Below are 23,325 nucleotides of genomic sequence, written 5' to 3'. Positions count from 1 at the left end.
AAAAAAAATATTGCACTTTAAATACCTGGATAATGCCATAAAAAAGTGGAATGTTGGACACTTCATGCACTCAATTGTCACAGCTTTAATTATTTACAATAGGGGGAGGGGCATCAGACTGATATGGAAGGACAAAATAACCTTATAAAAATCACACACTACATAGTTAAGTACATAGTGTATCAGTGTGTCATTTGGGACACAACTACTGTTATAATTCAAATGTAATGGCTTAAAAATAGCTTTCATTTATTTTATGCTAAATATACCTCATTTTGAGGTTAAATCTTAAATGTCTTTGAGCGATTCACACAATGGTCCTTTATAACTGTCTTCAAACTGATGTGGTTTCCTCTGTACAGTAGTGCACAAACAGCTTAACATCTATTGCGCTATAGTGCATCCTAGTGGTGAACATAAATGCATTGAAGTATCAAGGCACACTGCTAAAACTGCCGGACAGCGAAGTAACACACACACACACACACCACATACAATTTTTATCATTTTTGTTTTATTGGAAGCAAGTTGTGTGTGATCATCAGTTCACTACAAAAAGGGTTTCAACTCTTCCATCACCATCAACTACACATGGCAAGTTCAGAACTATGAGGCAAATCAGAATAAAAACTTTATACAGTATAAACCACCCAGTTTTAAAAAATAAAACTGTTAAAAAAGAAACGTTGAAAGCACTGAACCGAAACGAGACCAGCGATGACGGGTAAGAGATGGACTTGTGATCTCCAGCGATGAGTCTGAAACGCAGGTTTGGCTCTCGTCCACTGGCTGTCGGAGTGCAGGTGCACATTAAACCAGTCAGGACAGCTTCAGTGAGCCGAGACACACGGGTGGGTCCTTTGTGATGTTCAGGTGCGCGTGTGTGTGTGTGTTTTGGGGTCAGCTCATCGGATCCTCTTCTGCTGTCGCGCTCGATAGATGTCGTGGATGGGAGGTGCGATGGATCCTTTGTCGTCCTCTTCATCTGAATCCGCGTTAGGCCTTTTCAAGGACTTGTTTGCAACAGCGTGGTTTTCCACAGGCCCGTTTCCTTCGCTGGTCATGTCTAACTGTTTCCCAGTGATCAACTCTACAGCAGCATCTACAGCTAGAGAGAGAGAGAGAGGAGTGTGTGGAATTAGTGCATAATCATTATAGTTGACAACGGTATCTCATAAAACTTCAAGAACATGTACGTGGCATATTTCACCCAAAAACATGTTTTGCATCATGATACTATTTGAGGCATGTGTGACAATTCAGCACCCCCACCTCATTATTTTAATGCCAAACAATTATATTAATTATGCAGTTACATATCTAGCATGGTAGCTTTTATGTCGATTTTAATTACAAAAATTTGATAATAACTACCGTAATTTTCACTTTAATAAATGAATGAGAATCTATCAGAAATACTGAGAATTATAATTATTATATTCATGACAATTAAGCCACTCCACTCTCATTATCATAATGCAAAAATACAGTATATAAAAATGAAGTTATATAAACAATGTGACTGGATGAATTACATAAAACCTCTCAACAATGTGTCATATTTCATGAAATGTTTAATTCCCAAAAAATATATACTACTTACAGTGAAATATCTATCATAGTAGTTTTTAAAATGAACTGCCTTTATGTTGATTTTAATTACAAAAATATATTTATTATATAAGCTTTACCATAATTTTTACTTAAAAAAAAAAAAGTACAAAAAGTCAAAAATAAGTAAATTTCATGGCAATCAAGCCCCTCCATTCCCAATATCATAATGCAAAACTACAGCATATTAAAATAAGTATTTAAACATAAAAAATATATAAAATAGGGCCTATACACTACCGTTTAAGAAGGTTGGGGTTGGTAAGATTTATAGTAGTATATAGTAGGACAGCAGATGTATAATGTATGTTCATTCATCATTTATTTTAGTGTGCTTGTTACAGCGTAATTCTACAATTAAGTACGGAGTTATATTAATTAACAACATGTACTTACTATAGGGTTAAGGTTTGGGGTTACACTTTTTAAGGTGTCATTGTTACAGTGTAATTATATATTTAAGTACTGAGTAATATTAAGCAACTACATGTGTTTACTATAGGGTTAGGGTAGGATTTGGTTGAGGGTTAATTGCATGTAATTATGCATAATTTACTGTTATTACTATGGTACGTACATGTTACATGTAACAAGAACACTGTAAAATAAAGTGTTACCAGGTTTGGTTTAGAGTTAATTGCTTGTAATTACGAATAATTTACTGTTTGTACTGTTTTTACTGCATGTAGTATGTACATGTAACTTGTACAACAAGGACACAGTAAAATAAAGCGTTACCAAAAACCAGCACTGTATTACTGTAATGTTTATGTATTATGAATCACCACTGAACCGGTGTGAGGGTGTGACTTCAGAGAGCAGAAGAGGACAGTAATGATAGTCTGAGATACTTACTCTCTGGCAATACACATCTTCTGAGAGAATCCATCAGCTCATCTATCTGTACAAAGGGACCCTGAAAACAAAAACACACACACACATGATGACACTGTCCTGTACATTGACAAGTCTTGACTGACAGTCATGCTACTGGTTGGTCTAAAGCAGTAAAGAGAAGACGAGGTGTTGAACTTACTGTAAAGCAGCTGGGAGGAGGCAGCATCTTCATGAGGATGACGGCAGTGGGCGGGACAGGAAACACTCCTCCAGGAACAGGATGTAGTCCAGGGGCTGTCAGGAGAACATGTCATCAAACTCAGCAATGCACAACAAGGGTACAACCTTATAACTGGGAATGCTTTATTGACATGATTTAGACCGTGGAGACTCAAAGTATCCAGCTTGGGGTTTTAATGTTAGATGCACGTGGTGAGGTGTTGATGGAGTCGTACTCACGTGCCAGATGACGCGGCTGGAAAGGAACCATCTGGCTGGTGTCTGGTTTGGGGTACTCGGGTTTGCGGTCGGCCTCGTCTTTTTGCGCAGGAGTGGAAGGAGTGACCACCGCCTCCTGGATCAGTGCGTATTTGGCACGAGACACGTCCTGCAAATCAGATGATGGAGAATGCTCAGATGGTTGTTGTACAGCAAGTTAGTGACGTTTTTAAGGCCCCAATATACTTCAAGCAAAATCAAAGAACAAACTGGTGTGACCTCATTTTGAACAAATTCAGGCCAAAACAAAGTTCGCTTGGAGTTTGTTTTTGAAGTACGAAACAGCTTGCCAAAGCAAACTTTCAGGAAAAGTTCACTCATACCCCTTTTCCACCAAAAAAGAACTGGTGCTGGTTCAAAGTTGGTTCAACTTCCGAACCTTCTCAGAACCTGTTTGTTTTTCCACTGACTGGAGAGCCCAGCGAACGACGTCGTTACGTCACTGTGTACGTTGCCATACAACTTAGCTTTCGCCAACTTCAAGCATAACAATTACAATGGCGGACTACATCGTCTTTCTTCAAACGTTTCTCCTGGCTTTGCGATCCTATATTGGGGTCAGAAGAAGACGTTTAGAACACATTTGTGCTGCTCGTCTGGATTACTATAGACGGAGGTTACGTTCGAGAAGAAGTTCGACAGTAACCCCGCCCCCAGCCCCCGAAGCTGACGTGGCAAAAGAACGGTTCTAGTCCAGCAAAGAGTTGGTGCCGCTTTGGAACCAATTTTCCTGGCCGAGAACCGGTTCTTTGGCTGTCGAAACACAAAGAACTGGTTCATGAGTAGGCACCGGCGCCGAACCGGCACCAGCACTGCCTTGGTGGAAAAGGGGTATCAGGCTGGTAACCACCTTCGAACTATCATCGGTCCGTGGTGATTATCTAATAGGCTGGTGTCGCTCCGTGACTCCGCCTTCTTTGACATGGGAATCTTCTGTTCAGTCCGTCGAGGTCAGACGTGAGTGAGAACATGAACACACTGGAGAACTGCTTTGTAGTAGAAACTGAAGTTGTAATTCTAATTAACAAGCTACACTGACATCGTTTTTTCATGTTTAATACTGTAAAGCTGCAATCTATTGTATAAAGTGCTATATAAATAAACATGGCGTGATTGACTGCAGAGCTGGTGCGAACATTTACATCGCTGATCAGATGCTTTCTCAACTGCTGTTTTCTCACCACTGTTATTCTGTCGTGCGTTTATGGTTATTAGGAGGAAAGCTTCCCATCGTACCTTGTAACCAAGGGCTTTGAGCTCACAGGGGGAGCAGGGATACAAATCCATGAACTTGTATCTGTCCACCAGTAGAGCCGTCTCCTTTCCCTCATATTCATCTTTAAAGGCCATGAAACGCCTTCGCTCCACCTTCAGGATACTGGCTAAATCCCCGATGTTGCTCTCAAAGGCCAAGAAGCGCGCCCAGATTTCCCTGTTACACAAAACCACATGTAAATGTGCAACCATACCATAATGGCCACTTTTGCCTTGACGACATTTCGAAAAAGAAAGTTAATATATACTAAATATTTGCTAAACAATCTCTTCTGACGTATATATGTATTCAGTCATAAGACAAAAAAACACATATGTTTGTAAGACATAAACATCATATGGCATTTTTTGAATCCAACAAAGATTAATCCTATTTAATCCAATTATTTCAGATCAACACAACCCCTTCCAATCTGATCGTAATTTCATTTGAATCAAGCTCATATCGGATCGATTAAGTGAGGCTTTTCAACCCCATTTTGCCATCAATCAGTTTACTAAAAGATGATTTGGTTGCATGTAAAGTAGCGCAAACATTAAATGCTAAAGGGTTAGTTCACCCAAAAATGAATATTCTGTCATTAATTACTAACCCTCATGTTGTTCCAAACCCGTAAGACTTTCATTCCCAAGACTAAATTCAATTTGTTCATCATATAAAGCGATCGAGTCGAGCGATCGATTTTGACTAAACCGCTCAATTAATATGGATTCGTTTTACAATCTCTTTATGAACGTTTTGAAGCGTCAAAGTGTCAGTTGTGTAGCTGTCAATGGAGGGACAGAAATCTCTCCGATTTCATCAAAAACATCTTCATTTATGTTTCGAAGATGAACGAAAGTCTTCTGGGTTTGGTACGACATGAGGATGAGCAATTATTGACAGAATATGGGTGAACTAACCCTTTAATAATGATTGTTAATCCAGGGTTAAAATAACACAGACTTTAACCATTTTAAAGTGTGAAGAGCCCAGCAGATAGTTATGAATGTTTAAGAGCAAATTAAAAGAAATAGATGGCTTATTTGCATAAAATAGTAGATCAATAAAATCCCACTAACCCAGATTTCTCAGGGGAAAGACTGCCGGACGTCAGGACTCTCTCAAACAGGACTCTGGTGTTGTTGTCCTCTATGATGGAGGGAAGAGCAAACAGCTCAATAATTCATTGTCATTTTTGAAAACTCATTCCTGGCCAGGCTTTTTACCCTTTTTTTTTTCTTCCTCTTTTGGTAATGGCCTAGCAACAAGATAAACACGACCGATGTTTACTGCAAGGCAAACACTGTCTCCTAGCTATCTACTTCATAAAGCAGACGGATGGATTGTTTGGTCTGATAAGCTCTCCTGAGCCAGATATCATCCTGTGTGTGTGTGTGTGTGTGTGTGTGTGTGTGTGGGTGTGTGGGGGTGTGTGCGGGTGTGTAAATAAACAGCCATCCCGAGGACATGTCAATGATACGCAATCTCACAATGCTTTGGCTGAAATGGTTTTGATTGGAAATATAATCCCTACAGTGTTTCAACTAACAGAAATTGCACTGACTGTTTGGCATCAGATTAAAAGGATATTGTGAATTCACCAAACGTGTGGATGATGAGAATCGAACTGTATTCTTACCGTTCAGGTGAGAGAGGTAATCAATGTACGCCAAAATGTACTCAGGAATGTCACCGTATTTCTTCAGTCCAAGCTCAAATATCTTAAAGGCCACAGATTTGTCCTGTCGTCGAGGGAACAGTCATTCAGATAGTCGGTTTTGTGTGTCTGGATATTTATTTGATTTAAAAGGCAGTTTCTGAATCAAGTCATTATGATGTTTGAGGGGCAATACGTAAAATAAAAACACAGGTGGTGTAACAAATGTGAATGTCTCAAAAAGGTTCATTTTTAATCATCAATTAGCCTTTGAATAAGGTAAAAATAATAAAGAATACAAATGGCATTGTCTGGTTAATTTTTTTTCTTTAAAATAATAGACACACTGAATCAGTTTTGTGTTTAAAATAAATAAATATTACTAATATGTGGGGTGTAACAAATCCAGGATGCTCTCTTGTTGTCAATTAACAAAAACCATAAAATATTTAAAAAAATTAAAAAGGTTTTTTTTTTAAACTTGGTCATACCACCTGACATTTTCAGTCATGAAATTAAACCTTTGGTAAACAACAAAAAAATGTATTTTCTTTCTTTCTTTTTTTTTTTTTTTTTTATTAAAAATGTACACGGTTAATGGTATTCAATGTTGTCATTGACCCCAAAACATATGTATTTCATATTTACACCGCCTGACTTTTTTTTTTTTTTTTGTCATGATATCGAACAGCAGTGGGGGAAACAACAAAAGTACATCATAAATACCTTTAAGTTTACTGGCCACTGACCCCAAAATATATGCATTTCATATATACAGTACTGTTCAAAAGTTTTTTTTGTCAAAGAAATTGATACTTTTATTCAGCAAGGATGCATTAATCAAAAGTCACAGTAAAGACATTTAATCATGCAATTTACAAAAGCTTTCCATTTCAAAGCAGTTCTTTTGATCTTTCTATTCAAAGAATCCTGAAAAAGCACAACTATTTTCAACATTGATAATAATCAGAAATGTTTGAGCAGCAAATTATCATATTAGAATGATTGCTGAAGGATCATGTGACACTGAAGACTGGAGTAATGTGTCTATCTAACAGACGAGTGGTGTTGAGGTTACCTTGCTGCAGTAGTATTCCATCAGAGCAGCAGTGACGTACACATGATGCCGAGTGCGAAGATCCTCTCTGGCCTTCTTAAAGATGGAGCGACCGGACTTAATGCCTTCAGCTCTTCTGGCGAATTTCATGTACTGTATATAGACCTGAACGATTCAAAAAGGTCAAAGGGTCAGTCTCTTTGTTAGCAGAGACCGCAAAACAAACACAAATGGTATGACTCATTCATGCTTGACTACGCAATGTTATATTACAGGCATCCCACATATTTGTGAATATTAATACATTTCCCAGATATGATCAGTGGAGAGGAATTTTAAAATTCATCACTCAGAAATCTATGGAAGTTTGTTTCTGCCACGGAATAAAACAATTAAAAAGATAATTGTGACTTTTTATCTCTCAATATATCTCACAATTCTGACTTTTTCTCAGAATTGCGTGATATAAACTCGCAAATACCTTTTTATTCAGTGGTGGAAACAAGCTTCCACTGAAATCAGAGAGATTTTACTCTACAGCAGAACTTTATTATTGCCATTTTTCCATGACAGTGGAAACCCTAGCATTTGTCCCCAAAGAGAGCTGGACTTACCAAAGTAGGGTCGATATCTTCAATCCCCAGGAGACGGTTGTATATACTATGAACCTTCTCGTGCTTCATGCGACTCTGCGAATCAAGCACAGATCAATACTATGAATGGTCAAATATTGAATTGTCAGGATTTTTCTGACAATTTGAAATTATTTGAAATAAAGGCCCGGTCAACCGCTTCGAGCATGATTTGGAAATGTCGCGCCCCTTCCCATAACCGCAACTTTCACCACACTCGGCCTCGCCCCTTTTTTTGCGAATTATTTAAATGAGGAATATTGTGACGTGTACAAAAACTCTACAATGGAGGTGTTTCAGGGAGTTCAGAAACAGTGCTTACTGCTATAAAGAACAACCTCCTTTAGAGTAACTTTGTAGACCTTTTTCATGTTCAAACACAACTAAACACACTAAAGAATGTTGAACATGTAAAATCATGTTTTTTTACGTGTATTACCCATCTATGTAGATAAATGCAATCAAAAGAGAGGTCATTCCCCTATAGAAGACTTAGAGTCTACAAGGTAGAGTAGCAAAACAGCCTGTTCAGCTGTGAGGTGAGACAACAGAAAATGGATGGAAAATTGACATAAATCTAAATTTTGACTTTTTTTGGTGCAAGGCAACTTGACTAACACAAACAGACCTCATTGAAGGCCTTCAAATGCATCAAAAGTGAAGATTATGGCCCTTTTTAAAGGTTCCCAATAGCTCAGGTCATCCTGATACCTCTTATCAGGTACACCTCGTATAGGTTACCTCTTCATAGTCTGCAAAAGAGAAATACAGCAACATGTTCTTCTTGAGCAGAGTTCCTATGGCGCGCTCGTAGATGTTCGCCGCCTCATCACTGAACAGCTTGGCATTGTTCATGTCCTGAATGAGGCGATCATGAATGAAAGAGAGATCATGGAAAAGTGCATCAATTGCATGTTAATATGACACCTAAGCAACTAAATACAACCAAAGAAAAAAACATTTCAAATGTAAGCACACAAGCACCGGCAGTAAAACAGTGTTTTATTTAAACTGATGTGCAAACCAACCCCTTTTTCTGCCAGCAGTTTGCTGGATTGTTCCAGGTACTGGGCCGCCTCGTACCAGATGTCAGGGTGATGCCCGAGAACCAGAAGGCACTGCTCAAAGGCGAACATCACTGCAAGTGACAAACAGTATAGTTAGATACAGAAAATGGCTTGATTTAACAACATAACATTAGACATCATCCTCCAGCATTCAGCCTGTGACTAAATTCTGCCCAATATTTTAGACTGAATTTCACAATGTGCTTCAGTACTTCATTTATATCTGTTTATCAGTACTTTTAAATATGAATAATTGAACAATTTCTTTGTATGACAGCCTGGCCAAAAATCATGTTTCATTGTGTTATCACAAATAAAACAATTGACTCCAAGCACAACTATGCAATATGCTTATAAAATCTTTAAATTAACCATATTTAAAAAAGGGTAAAGAATAAATGCCTGACATCACTTTTGGCCACTACTGTATATTGTATGCAACTTTATCTGCATACATAGTACACTCACATAAAGCGATATATAATATATAGCAAATCTCAACTGCCTGATATTTATTTTGTTGTAAATGTAAACTATTATCAACCAGCTCTTTATATAAAGTTTGATATATTAAAGGTCCCATTGCATGGATTATTTTATTATTTTAGAATGTTTCCTGGGGTGCCCTTATAATGTTAGTATGTTTTTTAGATCAAAAGTTGTTATAATTTAGAAATAAAAGGCATATTTCCTAGCCTGATTTTAGCCTCTGATTTGAACGCTCTGTTTGAAGGGGCGTGTCTGCTGTGAGACTTCAGTGTAAACGCCCACTGCTGTGATTGGCTGACATGCGTGCATATGAAATATCTAGCATTACATGTGGAACTCTCTCGAATACTTTTACTATTACAGCTATTATACGTTTTTACTATTACAGCTATCGAGATTAACGAATCGTGAGAAGTTTAAGTATTTAGATCTATTCCCATCACATAAAAGGTTGCAGTGATGAGCACTGAGCAGATGACAGCCTGTTGATCGTGTGAATGAAGATCTTATCATTGCAACGCAGTTTCTGCACTCTCACTAATGATTTCACCAATCATTAGCAAACATGAGGTAAGTACAGTAAGAGCTTCGTTGTGCAGCGTAACAGCGTCGTTGATTTCATAACGAGTTTTGGCAAGTGTCCAGATAAACTCGCGCTGTGTGATTGACAGCTTGGGCGATTGGAAAGGGATTGTTCTTTGATCGCTTTCTGTATATATTCTAATCACAGTTTAAATAAGATTATTTTCATCCTACCAAGAGAAATGATGTGAAGTTGATCGTTTAGTCACTAGGGGTGGTTAATCTGTCTGATTTCCCGATTCGATTCGATTACGATTATTGAAGTCCCGATTCGATTACAGTCGATTTTCGATTATTAACGATTCTCGATTAGCGATTAACACTACATTTCACAACAGTAAACGAAAATACACTACAAAGTGATTGCAGTATTTAAAAAAGTCAGCTGCTGAATTACTTAACTCTTTTATTGAGTAACAACAACTCAAAGCACTTTCTGTGTCATGTAGTTATAACTTCAGAATTATTTGTATGTAGCTTATGTTCTGTAGAACACAGAAATCAATACATCACATTGTGTTGTGACTCATCAAGTTGAACTAAACAATAACAAATAAATGAAAGGCTTATTTCCTTTAGGAAGTAGATCAGAACTTTCTTCTAGAAAGACAAGGTGTTCAGGTGGAGGAAGACTGCAGTTTGCAGTCGAAACATGTCAAGGTAAAGAAAAAGGTTTTTCTCCACCTGAACACCTTGTCTTTCTAGAAGAAAATTGTCCAATTTAATCATTAAGAAGACAAAATGAACATTTTTGAACAACTTACTGTAGCTTCAATTAGTAACATACAAAGCCACTCTTATACATAACACAACTAAATAATAAAGAGTTATGACTTGAAATGTTTGCTGTATACTACAATCAAAAACAGCTTACAAAAAAAAAAGTGAATGAACATCTGCAGAGAGCACAGTCAAAATGTAACTTTTTGTGACTGAAATTGCACATTTGGCAGTATAACGTAAGTATAACAGATCGGTTTACACAGTGTACTGATGTGAAAACTAAACAATACAGAAAGCAGCTCTCATACAAAAATACTAAATAGGTAACAATGAAATTGCCAATTTTACATACGTTAGCTTTTAACGAAGAAGGTGCCGTTCGAATTTGGCGCTCAGCCATCATGAGTCTGTTATGTATGTGCGCGTCTCTGTTATGTGCACGCCACAGACTGTCCACGCACTGCACGTCCGCTTATAGTTCCGCCTTTTGCGTTCCGTCAATATTACGTTATTAGAAAAAATATATATATTTTTTTTTTAGAAAATCGATTTTTTGACATTTGTGAATCGATTCAGAATCGTCCACGTCCGCATCGCGATGCATCGAAGAATCGATTTTTTCCCCCACCCCTATTAGTCACTGGCTTGATTTACTGATGCATAAACAGTATTGAACGATTTTGAGAGAAAGATTATCTGTCTGAACTTGAACAATTACACATCAGAAATTCACATAACCCACTGGTTCTTCAGAGGCTCGGATGAAGGAACTAAAAACTTTGATGTTCATTTGTACATCCAAACACTGAGCAACTGCCATGCTTCGCTTGTTTGCAAGCTATGATGTCTCTCGAGGAAAAACCAATATCGCGCTCGCGTATATTCTCATATTCTCATGGGCGGGCCAAGAAGAGAAAGGGGAAGTAACCTTTCCCCTTATGACGACATAAAGGGAAGATTTCTAGATTCGCCCGTCTGAGCTTTCATTTTCTCAAAAATACCCAGGGCTTGGTTTAAACCCATCAAAACGTCTAGCCACTGGGGGACCATAGGCAGGCTAGGGGAACTCATATTAAGGTTAAAAAACCTCATAAAGTGAAATTTTCATGCAATGGGACCTTTAAGTGTGTATACTCACATTGGGCGATATACTGTATACTATAGCAAATCTCAACTGCTTGATTGCTTGTATCATCTCAAAATGTAAACTATATTATAGTCCGGCTCTAATCTGCTAAAGGCATGAAGATATTAGGATATTATAAAACATGACATCATGATTTTCTGTAAAGCTGCTTTGAAATAATATATACTGTGAAAAACTTTAGACAAATAACTGTGACTGGACTACAGTCATGCTAAATACAGGACTGAAACAGCAGTTGGTCGATAGCCAGAACCTGCTGCTCATTAGTTATGAATCTACCTCTCTTGGTGATGAGAGTCTGGTCTTCGGTGCGCAGTGGGTTGCTCTTCTCCCATTGGATGTATTTCTTCCACATCTCCACCTGCTGGGCCTCCTGTGGGGAGTTCTGGGGCGGCACCGAGGGGGCGTTCCGGTCCAAACCCTTCATCACAGTCTCGTATTCCTGAAAGGGATTCAAATCACACCGTCAGCACACTGTAGGAACCGAGAGGAAAGTGAAGAGAAGTCGTCGAAAGTGTTCTTGACTAAAAAAGTGTTTTCGGCATCAGATAAAATAAAGCTACGTCTACTACACTAGTCAAGTATATTTGTATAGCGCTTTTCACAATACAGATTGTATCAAAGCAGCTTCACAGTATTAAATTAAAATAATACAACAAGGTTTGTTTCTAGTGGAATTTATTGATTGATAAAATCAAATTAAATATCCCCATAATATCCCCAACTGAGCAAGCCAAAGGCAACAGTGGCAAGGAACCGAAAAACTCCATCAAGTGACCTAATGGTGTCCTAAAACTCCATCAGGTGACCCAATGGAGAAAAAAAACCTTGGGAGAACCCAGGCTCAGTCGGGGGCCAGTTCTCCTCTGGCGTTTATTAACTAGAGGCCGGATTGTAGTTTGAACTGTAAGATTAAAAATATTATATGAATGCCTGGCTGAAGAGATGCGACTTTAATCTAGTTTTAAACTGGGAGAGCGAGTCTGAGCAACGAACAGTATCAGGAAGGCTATTCCAGAGTTTTGGAGCTAAATGTGAAAATGCTCTCCCTCCTTTGGTGGTTCTGGATATCCTAGGTATGACCAAAAGCCTTGAATTTAGTGATCTTAAAGAGCGCGATGGATTATAGGGCGATAGAAGATCCGTTAAATAGACTGGAGCTAAGCCGTTTAGGGCTTTATAAGTCAGTAGCAATACCTTGTAATTAATACGGAACTTTATAGGTAACCAATGCAGTGATGATAAAATCGGTGTTATATGATCATATTTTCTTGATCTAGTAAGAACTCTAGCGGCGGCATTCTGGACTAACTGTAGCTTGTTAATTGAGGATGCAGGACAACCGGCTAATAAAGCATTACAGTAATCTAGTCTCGAGGTCATGAATGCATGAACTAACTTTTCTGCATCAGAAACTGATAGCATATTACGTAGCTTAGCAATGTTTCTAAGGTGGAAAAAGGCGGTTTTTGTAACATATGAAATATGATTTTGAAAGACAGGTTGCAATCGAGTATAACACCCAGGTCTTTTACTGTAGAGGATAAAGTAACAGGACAAATTAAATATCCTGTTAATCCGGATTGATTTAAAAACGCATCCATTTCTTTACATTTTGACCTTCTGTACACAACGAGACTGCATTTTTGTCCTATGAAAGAAAAAAAAAGAGATTTTAAAGATGCTCTCTCAAGTGGACGCATTTGAAAACGCTATTTTTGCGTTGTAATATGGACTGTGAAAAAGGAGTGGGAGTTGGGAGTGGCCAAATTATTGCGCCAAGGGAGAGCGACCAATAGAAACAGAGTTTTCATTCTGGTGCTTAGAAACCGCCCAATGAAGCGCAGCTTCACTTCAATTCAGAACTTTTCAACTTTCACAACAAAGCAAAGGTTTTAGAGTGGCAAACAATGACAGCAGAACCGACAGCAAATTTGTGCGTGTGATGAAACTGAACAAAGACAAAAAGATTTACTTTCACACAGTGTTGCTAAAGATAAATGTTACTTTGTTCAATCTTTATACTACATTCCTGCAAAGATGACAGAAAATTTGCTGTCAATTTGCGTCAAAACATGGGCAATTGTGTTTCAGACCATACAATGAATGGCGATTGAGTGCAACTTGAACACACCAGTAAGCGGTGAGATATTTTGTTAATAAAGTGATCGTGCCCAAAGAATAGTGTGAGAACTTTATGATGTCTGGTCTCTCGGGATCATCTCACTGAGCTTTTATTAGGTTTTACGCATGCGCAGTAAGATGATTTAAGTGTGGACGAGAAACTTCTGGAAAATGCTTGAACACTAGTGTGGGTGGAGAGCGCATTTTCAAATGTATCTGGATCGGTGTAGATGTAGACTAAGATTACTACTAGTAAATTGCTACTGGCTTTCTCAGCCATGGATAACCAGAGATGCAGATGGGGCCGTGTGAGATATCCACAAATGTTTTGTTATTTATAGTGTATTTTTATTAATGAGTACAGGTGTAGTTTTTTTGTGAATGTCAACCTGTGCTGAACTCACCTTGGCTACTCTCCTGGCATTCATGTAGTCTCTGCTCCGGTCTTCAATCATCTTTTTAGCCAAGTGCACATTTATGCCCTTTATAATGGAACAAAAGCAATTTATGACAAAAATAAATAGTACATACACATTACAACCAAAAGCATTTCTAGCCCTGATTACAACCAATTAAGCAATAGAAATTCCTGTTCAATGTTGAAGAGAGGTTTCTCATAACAAATCTGAATTATTGCTGTTTACAATGTCAAAGTCACATTATATGCACCATTTAAAACAACAACTGTTGATCAATGTGCTGCACATATAGCTTAAAACACAAAAATATGACAACTAACAAACAATAGAACAGATAATATGACTGCATTTATTTTAAAGAAATGGCAAACAGATAAGACTTAAGTTTTGATTTAAAATCTTCTAAAGTTTTGGCAACACTAAAGGCACAGGTTTGCCACCATTACTGTGACTACTGCCACTACCAAACCAGTGCCCTGAATCAGAACAACATCATCATCCTCCACGTACTCACCTCTTCATATTTGCTGTAGTCCCTCCAGAGCTGCTCGATGTTGATCATGGGGTTGACACAACCCCTCTGGTACACGCGTCTGACGGCTGTGATTCGCTGGTTCTCAGCGTACGACCCCACGGCCTCTCTAGATGACACATACAGAGAGCTCGTCAAATGCCTTTCCTCCAAATATGAACTTTAAATGACCGTGAAATGGGTTTTGAGAACACAAACGGTGTACTTACACTCCTTTCAGGAAATTGATGTAATCCACCCAAATCTAAGAGAAGAGTTTTAAGTTAATGTTTATGATGCCATAGGACAACAAATCAGAATTAATAAGGACCGTCAAACCCTCACCTGATAGGACATAATCTCCATCCCAATCTTATCCAAAGCAAAATCATAAGCTTGTGCCATCTTTTCCCTGTCAAAGAACAGCACATTTAAAGTTGGTTTCTAACTATATGCAATATACAACTCACAATTTCCTATATTCAAAATTTGTTGTGATGTCAAAGTGACACTATTAAATAACTTTTTAACAATAATTTTTCTATAATTAAATGTTATTATATGCAATAGGTCCAGAAGTCTAAGAAAACTAATAAAAATGTATTCTTCTAATTGAATTTATATTAGGAAAAAGTGAAAAATGAACAATTTCATAATTTGGTATATCCCTCCACTATAATAATAATAATATAAAATAATAAAACCTGAAAATCATGTTAGCCATAACCATTTGAGGATGTTTCAAAGAGTATCTTGTGCTTCAACTGAAGCTGAAAACTGGACATGACAATTTGCACAAATTTGATTAGTCAACTAGAAATAAGGCAGAATCTGAAATATTGCTTATTTATATTAAAGTTTATTTTTATAATCTAAAACCATTTCTTTCTAGATTTAAATCAAAGACCAGAACTCTCCATTTTATAATTAGATTTTAAATCCCAGACTGAATTGTGGTCTTTGAACCCATTGTGTAGGGAATATAAACCCCCCCTTCTCTCTAGATATTGCCATTATTGATATTGCTATAGATATAAGGCACTGAAAAAGGCAGTCGATCGCTATAAAGCCATGGAAACACAATCATCTCACATACTTATAGCTGGGCAGTTTTCCTTTGGTTTCCCGGACGTATGAGAGGTAGCACTTCCACAGGTCAATGTGCAGAACCTTCATTAAGCACCTCTGAAATAACTGAGCAAGAGATTGAACAGTGAACAAACCCATCTGATGCACAACACAGCACATCACACTACAGTACAGCACTGACTCATGCACACACACACACAACACTGTGACAGCAGCATTGCACAGATCATGATATCAAGTCAACAAATTCTAGATTACACTCAAATTATATAAAATATACTGATGTTATAATTCTGCATCAATTTTTGGCAGATAATCTGTGATCATCAGATTACAATACCATGGTATTTTGACATAACACTGAATGATTAACATTCACATTTACATGGTAATTTAAGGTAGGGTAAAGAATATCACGTCGGCATCCTGTACTTTCTCGTTTTCAGAAATAAAAGGGTCACGTGAGATATCAAGCGACTCAATATTGACCCTGATGTTTTGCTGCCAAACTGCATTAACAGTGAATTGCTCTCTGAAAGGGGATCTAACAAACTCAGATAATGCATCCTCCATCATGAAGAATCAAATCTGGGAGTTTTATTGTCTGATTGCCCGTTTTCTGGATTCGGGAAAGCAAACAGGATATCTCTAGTGAAGCAGGGTGTTATTTTATTTCACTTCACCATCTTCGTGTTTACTCTCCCTGAGCTTTTGAGTGGTGAACTAGATAAAGCTCAGCTTTTATGGACTTACACCTATGGATGTGTCCATCACAATCATTTCATACAACCAATAAATTCAAAATGTGGCTTCCATGCGATAACAAATGCTTACCTTTTCAACCTTGTCATAGTTTTTAGCCTTGATCTGTGGACACATTTGAAAACCAATATTATTTAAAAAAAATATATATATATATTGTCAGTATCCAGACTTAGTTGCTCCACACGCATGCACACACAACCCTTTTAAGGTCAACGATGTGACATTCACACAACCCTGCATAATATTGTGCCAGTTTCATGACTGTCTTCCTCCATTAACTACATGTGAGTCTGCATACACTACAGCTAGTTTGAAGAATGACTCATTTCACGTGCGTATGAATGGGCCACAAAGCTGCAAATGGTGTGATGGATATTGCCCCGGTTTCACAGACGAGACTTAAGCCTACTCTCAGAATAAAATGCATGTTTGAGCTGTTTTAACTGGAAGCAACTTGCACTGACAAATCTCAAAATATGTAATTGTTTTGTCTGAACACGCACACCTGTAATGTTTTTCCAAGGCGTTTTTATAAAAGCTACTTAATCTAAGCCCTGTCTATGAAACCGGGCCATTATGTATGAGTAAATGTATTGCTTTTTGGAGTGCAAAACCCTGGAAAAGATTTAAGACATCCCTGCGGGGGTTGCGTCTGAAGGTTTTACAAAGCTAATATGTTTATGAAGTAGTTGTGGCAAAGTAAAAACAGCTTTAGCATGCGTCAAAAATGAAACATTACACCCAGACATGTACAATCATTTAAAACACAGGTTTACTTACAACTAATTCTCTTATTCACCAACTTCCCTTTGAGAAACACAAAAGTCTGTTTAGCAGAAGTTGCTATTTTGAGGGAAATTGTGTAAGTGTGATGCAGTTCCAGATCACCATTTATTAATCTTTGCAGGAAAATCTAAACTTAAAATAAATATTTTGCTTTGAATAAGAGCCATAAACAACAATACCATTGTCAAAATGTGTATTAATAGAATTTAAAAAAAAAACAATTTCTCACCACTAAGTCAAACACAAAATGAAACTTCAGGGCTCACCAGTTTTCTCTCTGCTGGTGCGCCACAAATATAAAAAAAATCCTATTTTTATACGCGTCAGAAACAATATAGCACTATGCCACCACAAAAATAAAAGAATAATAGCACCATAACAGCTATAAACTCAAACACTTTACAGTGCACAACATGTGTTGAATTTGTTTATAACCAATTTGAAGTGAGGCTCTTAAGTCCATCATTGGTCATTCTGGCAACTCCCATAAATCCTCTTATTACCCAGCTAGATAACATTACCTTGGGAACAGTAATCAGCACCATTTGCAACAAGTGTTCAATAAAAAAAAAGAAAAAAAAAGAAAGAATTTCAGATGTTAAAAAACATATCAAGGGATGCATGATTTAGTGCTGGACCGATAACCGGCCTAAACCTCGCACTGACCGAGTCATGCACTTGCAAATGTTTCAGCATTCTGATAAAATATGAATACAATTTGAGGCAAACGCACATCATGTATTCCAGACGACAAAAAGCAGGTGAATGTGAAAATTCTTATAGATAATCACTGGAGTCATTCAGTGGTTTTGAGATTGCTGGGATGCAAATTATGAGTAAATGTCTTAAGAGAAGAGCTCAAATGTATCTTGAGTACGAAGAAATGGTTAGAGAGGACAAGGGACAGTGATTAAATAATCCCATTTAAAAAGATTTACCAGTATATGTCATCAGGGACTGATGCATTTTCACTGATAACAAAATAAGAGGTAAAGTCAATAAAGATTTTGTTGTGTTACTGAAATCAATTGTGCTGCACTCTATGGCAGCACTTAAAGCCCTTTGTCCACTGAAAATAGCAGCAAAATAGGACAACCTGCTAATATTACATATTGACTATCATTAAAGGGATTGTTTACTTCAATTAAAGTTCTCGTGATTATGTCATACCAAACCTTTCTTCTGTGGAAAACACACAGACGAGAGATATTATAAAGAACGTTTAAATACATACAATGAAAGTTAATGGGGACCAAAACAACATTCACTTTCACTGTACAGATTTTTTCACTGTACGTCTTTGTTCTACAGTAAAAAAAAAAAAAACTCAAACAGGTTTAGAAGGACATGAGGGCGAGTAAATGCTGACAGAACTCTCTCATTAAGGCCATTTCAGATTAGCTCGGTGGTTCTTTGTGACATTAAATCGGATTAATGACACTGAGGTCAGCTGTGAGAGGTTGTTGGCAGTGTGTCTGTGCTCCAGGGCAAATGGTGATAGACTGACATACTTAACCAAACCACCCAACAGCTCCAAACGAAATCAAAACCCAGCATGACAGAGTGTGAAAAACACCGGCACTGAGGCAGAGTCGCCGTGGGACATGATCACTGTGGTACTGCCGTCTCCTTGCCTCGGACACACGCATGCACGCACACTCACTGACACAAGATTACAATGAATGCACATTACAACGACAAGCCAAACTTGTTAAAGTGCATTTTATTACGGTAGGGGTAAAAAATAAAAATAAATAAAAACAGTTTTGACTAAGGGTTGAGAAGCTTGAACAAGAATTAAATAATGATTGGAAATGCTCAATTATACTCAAAATCCAGAACCGGTGCGTAAACACCTACAATTGATTGGTCCCTGATTTTTCCATTATACTATTTCAATTAAATCTACTGAATCAAAAAAAAGAGGTGATTTTTCAGACCCATTACACTTTTGGATTAAATCCAGACGACAACAGAAAAGGTTGATTTGCGAGAAATCACAATTGGGGATCTGAAAATAAGTAATATTTAATACAAGCACAGCTCTCCTATTGATTTATCCATGGTGAGGTCTGTTTTTAGAGAGGAAATTATTTTTGTGATTGCAGCTCCAATCCTAACTGACCCTTCAGTAAGCTCCACTCTAATTGGTTAGCGTTCCAAAACACCCCACAGACAGGAACAGGATAACTCAGTAAATGGAATGATTATCAAAATGTGCTGTAAAAATGGATTGGAAAATTATTACTTGGGCTGAAATTTATTGAAATTCTCTCCACTTTTGGATGCAGTAATGATTAAAAAAATGACTCCCCCATTTTTCCCCAAGTGAAACTTAAAATAATAGATTGAAAGCAATTATCAATGTGAGTAAACCAAACAACTAGTAACTTTCTACATTCACAATAATACTGCAAACTCTTTTATTGATTACTATGAAAATGATGTCCAAGTTTAACATTATCTTGGAGCAAATCTGCTCTTACTGATATTATACATGTTCATTTGGCCTGAGATATTTGGAAAGAGCTAAACTTGTCTAAAAATGGCCAAGTTGCAAAGGCAGGATTGGTCAGTAATGTTATAGGGCGGGGCTTAGCAAAGGGTCAACTGTAACGATCAATTAAGCATATAAAGAGAGAAAAAAATAAAATAAATCACAACTACCCTCCACCAAAAAGTTGTAAGAGTAAATATATTTTTAAAAAAAACATGTTTAGTTTTTTTTTAGCAATGTTGAATTATTTATACCCAGAAAATTGTCAATGGGCAAAAAATAAATAAAAAAATCTATTAGGAATATTAAAAAAAGAAGACCACCAAAAACCTAACCGTTTAAGTGCCTACACTTGTTAAGTTAGTTGAATGTAATGTGCATCTACATGTTCCTTGTAAGATACTTACCATTACAATCTGTCCCTAAACTGCGCTCCTGCATATTATCATATCATGCCCGTTTCATATTCACATTTAGAAATAATCTAATAGTGAATCTAAAAGAATGTGAGCATGTGCTGCAGTGTGTGTGGTGCAAGTGTATACTTGTAAAATACCGTAACATTCGCCTCAGGATTTAGACAAACTATGCTTAGTTGATGTGTGGACTACTGTGCATGCTGGACTACAACTGACATGTATAATATGGAATGAGGGACAAGAGAATTAGACGCTAGTATGGAGCAAATCTTGAATAATTAATTACAAACAAACCACAACAACCTCAAAGAAATGACACAGGAGGCAAGAAATTGACACAAGTAATAAAGGCTAAAGCACTCCAATACCATTAAAATTGTTTTAATGCTGTTGCAGATAAAACATGCAACAATATCACCTCATAAAACTGCAAAGTATAAGGAAAAGAATGACTTAAGAACCTCTAAATGATACAAGCTATGAGGGTTTCCCTTGACGCCCTGCGATTATAGTGCATTGTTGGTGTTGTGTGAATATCACATTGTTGATCAAAATGGGGAGAAGCATTGTCATGCACAAGATATGAAAATGTCATTAAATTAAAATAAAGTTTAACCTCAGCTTCAATGTATAGCTTCCAGAATCTGCCCGAACTGGGAAACTGGGCGACAAGTCGCTCATATGTCTTCCTTGCTTTGTCTATGGGTTGATTCTAAAAGAAGTAAAATTCATTTACATACAGAATCATGATGTACGTCCCAAAGACCGTTTACATGAAACAGCATCAGATTTGCCCTCCCCGTCCCCCCTCCCAAAAACATGTTACCCCCGGGTAGAAAGGAATGCAACCCTGTGTCACTAAACCTGTGCTTCACGAATCAGTATGCTCCAAGCGTCGAGGTCATATGGATTTTCTTCCAACTTCTTCTCTGCTTTCTTCACCTTCTCTGGGATGTACTCTGCTGCCTGGTGAGGGGAAAAGAAACGACACATGTGAAACCAGATTATCCTGAAATGTCGGTGCAACATCGACACCAGCTCCCAAAAGACAATTCGTTCTGGTGGGACACCCGGGAAAAGCTATTTTTGGATTTATAAGTAACCATAACCTGAACATCAATGGCTCTTAATCTAAAATAATTGTGCAGTGTTTCAAAAGTTGAAAGCTGCCTTCATAGACTGCATTTGACGCCAAAAACCAAGTCATCGTAATATACTAAAGGATAAGGATTGTTATTTGTCAGACAAACTTTGATGTTGGCTTGAGAAAGCCTGGCTAAGAGTTTTAAGTAGTTTAAAAATCTTGAAATTAGAAGGTTTTAGGTCTAAATAGCTATTAATAAGCTTTAAGTTTGAATGTTTTAAAAGGTAGCCTAGAATGTTGAACGTTTAAGGACTGACAAGTTACTGTGTGGATGGTAGGGTGTTGCTATGGGGTTACTAGGTGGTTGCTACAGTGTTGCTAGGTGTTCTAATTGATTTCTAGGGCATTTTAGGATTCCGTTAGTGTAAATCTATGGAGTTTTTCCCGAAGTTCTGGTGGCCAGTTTCAGGAAAATCGTCCAATCGTTTAGAAAAGACGCATCAACCCGAGCCTGAAGGGCTTGTCCGAGTTAAAGCTTTAGGAGACGTTGCAGTCAATTTTGTTGTAAAGAAAATACATTTAAATAGAATAATAGCACGTTGGCTTTCTCAATCCAAAATAATCAATCTGAATGTTGCTATAAACAATAGTAGAGGTAAAAATCAATGGCATCGTGGTGTGTCGAGGTTCAGTCATACAATCGCCAGCACCTAAACAACATCATTACGTCAACACTCGTCTATTCACCTACTCAAACGTTTCACGAATGTATTACAGCAGTACAACCACTACACAAACACTCGACGCATACTGTGCGAGGCGTGTAATAAAGCTTTAAACATCGACAGCATTCTGCTTTAGGGGCGAACTCAACAGCTAGGCCGCAAACACGAGCACTTGATTTCAAACACTACACAATCCACACATATGTCTTTACTTTACCTGGTCCGGTGGAGTTTCGGTGGACATGATGGATTATGAGTGCGATCCGAGCAAAGGAACGTCGACTGCTCTAATATCACAAATAACCGCAGACCGTGACTATTGCAGCATTGTTTATTTGTGCAGACTCTTTGTACGGCCGCTCACCGCGCACTAAAATGGCAGCAGCGTGAAGTGAACTAGCCGTTCAGCCACGCCCACCGGAAGCTACTCGTTTCAAAATAAAGGCCACTACAACTGTAGTTATTATTATTAATAATATGAATAATAATACATGTACAGATTAAAATCAAACGAAAAAATTATTGTATGTTCAGTGTGATTTAATCTTTACTTTTAATAGAATTTAGTGATGATGACCATGGGAAATATAATCACTAAGCGTAGTCAAACTTTTGGATCAATTACATGTGTCATGGTTTAAATCAAATTGCATTTTAGTAGTAAGTAATTTTAACCCCTTAACTATAACCCCACTTTTGTGAAAATGCACTATTCAAACTTAAATGGTTGTAATTCAAGAATGCTTTGGAATTTAGACCTACATTTTTTGGTCTTGTTTTTAAAAAGACACTCAGCAGATTATTGCTGCTGAAGTGAAAGCACTTTAAAAAAATGAAAGTATGAAAAAGTTATTGAAGTTTATATTTACTGTAAATCAAATGTACTGTAGTAAATGTTTTTTTTTATATATTGTTTTAAGAATGTTTTGTCTTAACATTTACATCACTTAAAGAGCGTAACTAGTGAAAGTTAATGGGTTGCTGGGTTGCAATGGGTTCCTTGTTAGCTGGGAAGAAGAGGGCCACCAAATGGGGATCTCGTCTAGGGCGCCAAAATGGTCAGAAACGACTCTGATTGTGAGACAGGGTTGTAGAAAAACAGTATTTGACTAAATAAGTATTTCCGAACTCATAAAAGAGTAGGCAAAAAAATACCCGGATGACTACTGGTGAGATTCTGAAATGTGCATATGATGGACACCTTACTATCCCATGAGGCCACGGGAGAGGATTTGTGAATGGCAGAGAACAAGCAGCAATTTTTAATTTATGGAATACCTTTATTTACATTTTCACAACATATTTTGTAATTGAAAACTTATACAGTATAAATACTGATACCACTAAG

General features: G+C 37.4%; 1 protein-coding gene across 1 annotated transcript; it reads right to left on the bottom strand.

Annotated features, from left to right (window-relative positions):
* Positions 1–494: 494 nt before the first annotated feature.
* On the bottom strand, positions 495–22,389 carry cstf3 (cleavage stimulation factor, 3' pre-RNA, subunit 3). Its single transcript, XM_084409179.1, has 21 exons — positions 22,195–22,389; positions 21,033–21,134; positions 20,785–20,880; positions 16,536–16,568; positions 15,709–15,806; positions 14,958–15,024; positions 14,843–14,877; positions 14,616–14,742; positions 14,087–14,164; positions 11,838–12,000; positions 8,579–8,688; positions 8,292–8,408; positions 7,533–7,607; positions 6,940–7,083; positions 5,844–5,946; positions 5,284–5,353; positions 4,183–4,378; positions 2,908–3,055; positions 2,648–2,742; positions 2,467–2,527; positions 495–1,108 (listed from the first exon to the last, which is right to left on the bottom strand). The coding sequence occupies exons 1-21, from the start codon at positions 22,219–22,221 to the stop codon at positions 906–908; spliced, it is 2,148 nt and encodes a 715-aa protein (XP_084265305.1). The 5' UTR covers positions 22,222–22,389; the 3' UTR covers positions 495–905.
* Between the last annotated feature and the right edge of the window lie 936 nt (positions 22,390–23,325).

This window comes from Rutilus rutilus, assembly GCF_951802725.1.
Source record: "Rutilus rutilus genome assembly, chromosome: 5".
In the NCBI taxonomy this organism is placed as follows: Eukaryota; Metazoa; Chordata; class Actinopteri; order Cypriniformes; family Leuciscidae; genus Rutilus; species Rutilus rutilus.
This window is presented reverse-complemented; position numbering and strand designations above follow the sequence as displayed.